The 2,071-nt window shown below is 35.0% G+C and overlaps 1 protein-coding gene across 1 annotated transcript; it reads left to right on the top strand.

Moving 5' to 3' along the window:
• Positions 1-237: 237 nt before the first annotated feature.
• Positions 238-1,704, top strand: LOC132719041 (uncharacterized protein K02A2.6-like). The gene has a single exon (XM_060702778.1). The coding sequence runs from the start codon at positions 238-240 to the stop codon at positions 1,702-1,704; it is 1,467 nt and encodes a 488-aa protein (XP_060558761.1).
• The last annotated feature ends 367 nt before the right edge of the window (positions 1,705-2,071 follow it).

The following is a 2,071-nucleotide window of genomic DNA, read 5'->3' as shown; positions in this document are numbered from 1 at the left end:
GGGCTTGGTGTTTGTTGTTTACAAAATGGTAAACCAATTGCATACGCTTCAAAAACACTGACATTGACCGAGAAAGGATACGCACAAATAGAAAAAGAGATGCTGGCAATATTATTTTGATGCACTAGATTTAAGCATTATATTTACGGACGGCGCACGGTTGTCGAATCTGACTGTAAACCGATAGTATCTTTTATGAGAAAACCACTTTATAGTGCCCCGCCTAGGTTACAACGGATGTTATTACAACTTCAAGATTTTGACCTCGATGTTATTCACTGTAGAGGTAAAGATATTCCGCTTGGAGATGCTCTCAGCCGGAATTACGTAACTGACACTTTTCCTAATCTGATTGACGGATTAGAAACACATGTACACACTGTACTGAAATCACTACCGATAAGTGATTTAAAATTGCAGCAAATTCAAACAGCAACGCAAAATGATGCTCAGTTACAAACGCTTATTAGTGTCATTTCTAACGGATGGCCTGACGACAGACGAAATTGCCCTACGACTGTATCAGAATACTGGAATCATAGAGACGAATTGGCTTTTGAAGACAATATTGTGTTCAAGGGTCAAAAAATTGTAATACCAAAATCATTAAGACAGGACATGACTAACGCAGTACATGTGGGTCATTTTGGTGTAGAAAAAACGACAAGACGGGCTAGGGATATAATGTTTTGGCCATCAATGTCAAAACAAATTACAGATTATGTACTTAAGTGCCAGATTTGTTGTAAATATAGAGACTCAAATAAAAAGGAACCATTACATCCTCATGATATACCCCAAAGACCATGGCAATATTTATCATGTGATTTATTTACGTGGAATGGTCAAGATTTTATGGTTCTTGTTGACGCTTACAGTCGATATTTTGAGTTCGACCTATTGACTAGCACTTCTAGTACTTGTATTTTAAGAAAACTTAAGGTACATCTCAGCAGATTTGGTATCTGTGAGAAGTTAAAAACTGACAATGGGACATGCTTTACTAGCGAACAATTTCAGAACTTCCTTAAACAATGGAACATTAAACACGAAACTTCAAGTCCCACGCATGCAAGTTCAAATGGACTTAGTGAAGTATATGTTAAAATTGCAAAACGCATTCTTCAGAAAGCTAAGGATGATAATAAAGATCCTTATTTGCCCCTTTTAGAATATAGGAATACACCACTTAAATGTGGATGGTCACCCGCTCAACTTTTAATGGGCAGACTTCAGCTTCTGCCACAAACAGTAAATCATTGTGAAGCAAGAAAGAAAATGGAAGAATTACAATTTATAAGGAAGAATCATTACGATAAAAATGCGCACAAAATGAAACCTCTAAAAATCGGTGAATCTGTCAGAATTCGAAAAGATAAGTACTGGGAACCAGCCAAGGTTATAACCCAGCATAATGAACACTCATTTCACGTGCAGACCCCTGATGTTGCTGTTTATCGTAGAAATCGCCGTTTCCTAAACAAAGCTCCTGAATTATCTGACCTGTCAAAACAAACACAGCAACCATCTAAAGTCGATGAACACCAGGAATCTAGTTTAAGTGAACAAACAATTCAAAATACCCCTACAGAGTCCCTATCTCTTGCAAATGTGCCATGTAAATTGAAACCATTCACAATCACTAGGTCAGGTAGAGAGGTGAAACCGAATAAGCTTTACTGTGGAAAAGATTGGACAAAGTGATAACAATTGTTGAATTGTTGAAATAGCCATTAGTAAAACTGTAAATCAGTGACATTTAGAAAGGATTAAAAAATTTGCTTGTATATATTAATAATTCATGTTTATTTCAATGTCATAATTAAAAGATCATTAATTATATTTGATATACTTAAATAATTGTTTTTTACAGATTAATTTGAAATATACTAAATGTGCTTATATTTTTAAACAAGGGGAATGTTGTACATTGTAAACATATGTTTCATCTTAATAATATCTTATACTGTAATGCGCATGTCCATTATCTTCCCGCCACTTATATACTTGGAATATTCAGTTATCATTAAACGATAGAACTAGTAACACGTGTCTGTGTTATATATTACAA

Source organism: Ruditapes philippinarum, unplaced genomic scaffold (assembly GCF_026571515.1).
Source record: "Ruditapes philippinarum isolate M1 unplaced genomic scaffold, ASM2657151v2 ctg2602_1_1_1_1, whole genome shotgun sequence".
Lineage (NCBI taxonomy): Eukaryota > Metazoa > Mollusca > Bivalvia > Venerida > Veneridae > Ruditapes > Ruditapes philippinarum.
This window is presented reverse-complemented; position numbering and strand designations above follow the sequence as displayed.

What these genes read in the sequence shown, in the direction of transcription:
- LOC132719041 (XM_060702778.1), top strand. Translation starts at nt 238, where the DNA reads ATGTTATTACAACTTCAAGATTTTGACCTCGATGTTATTCACTGTAGA.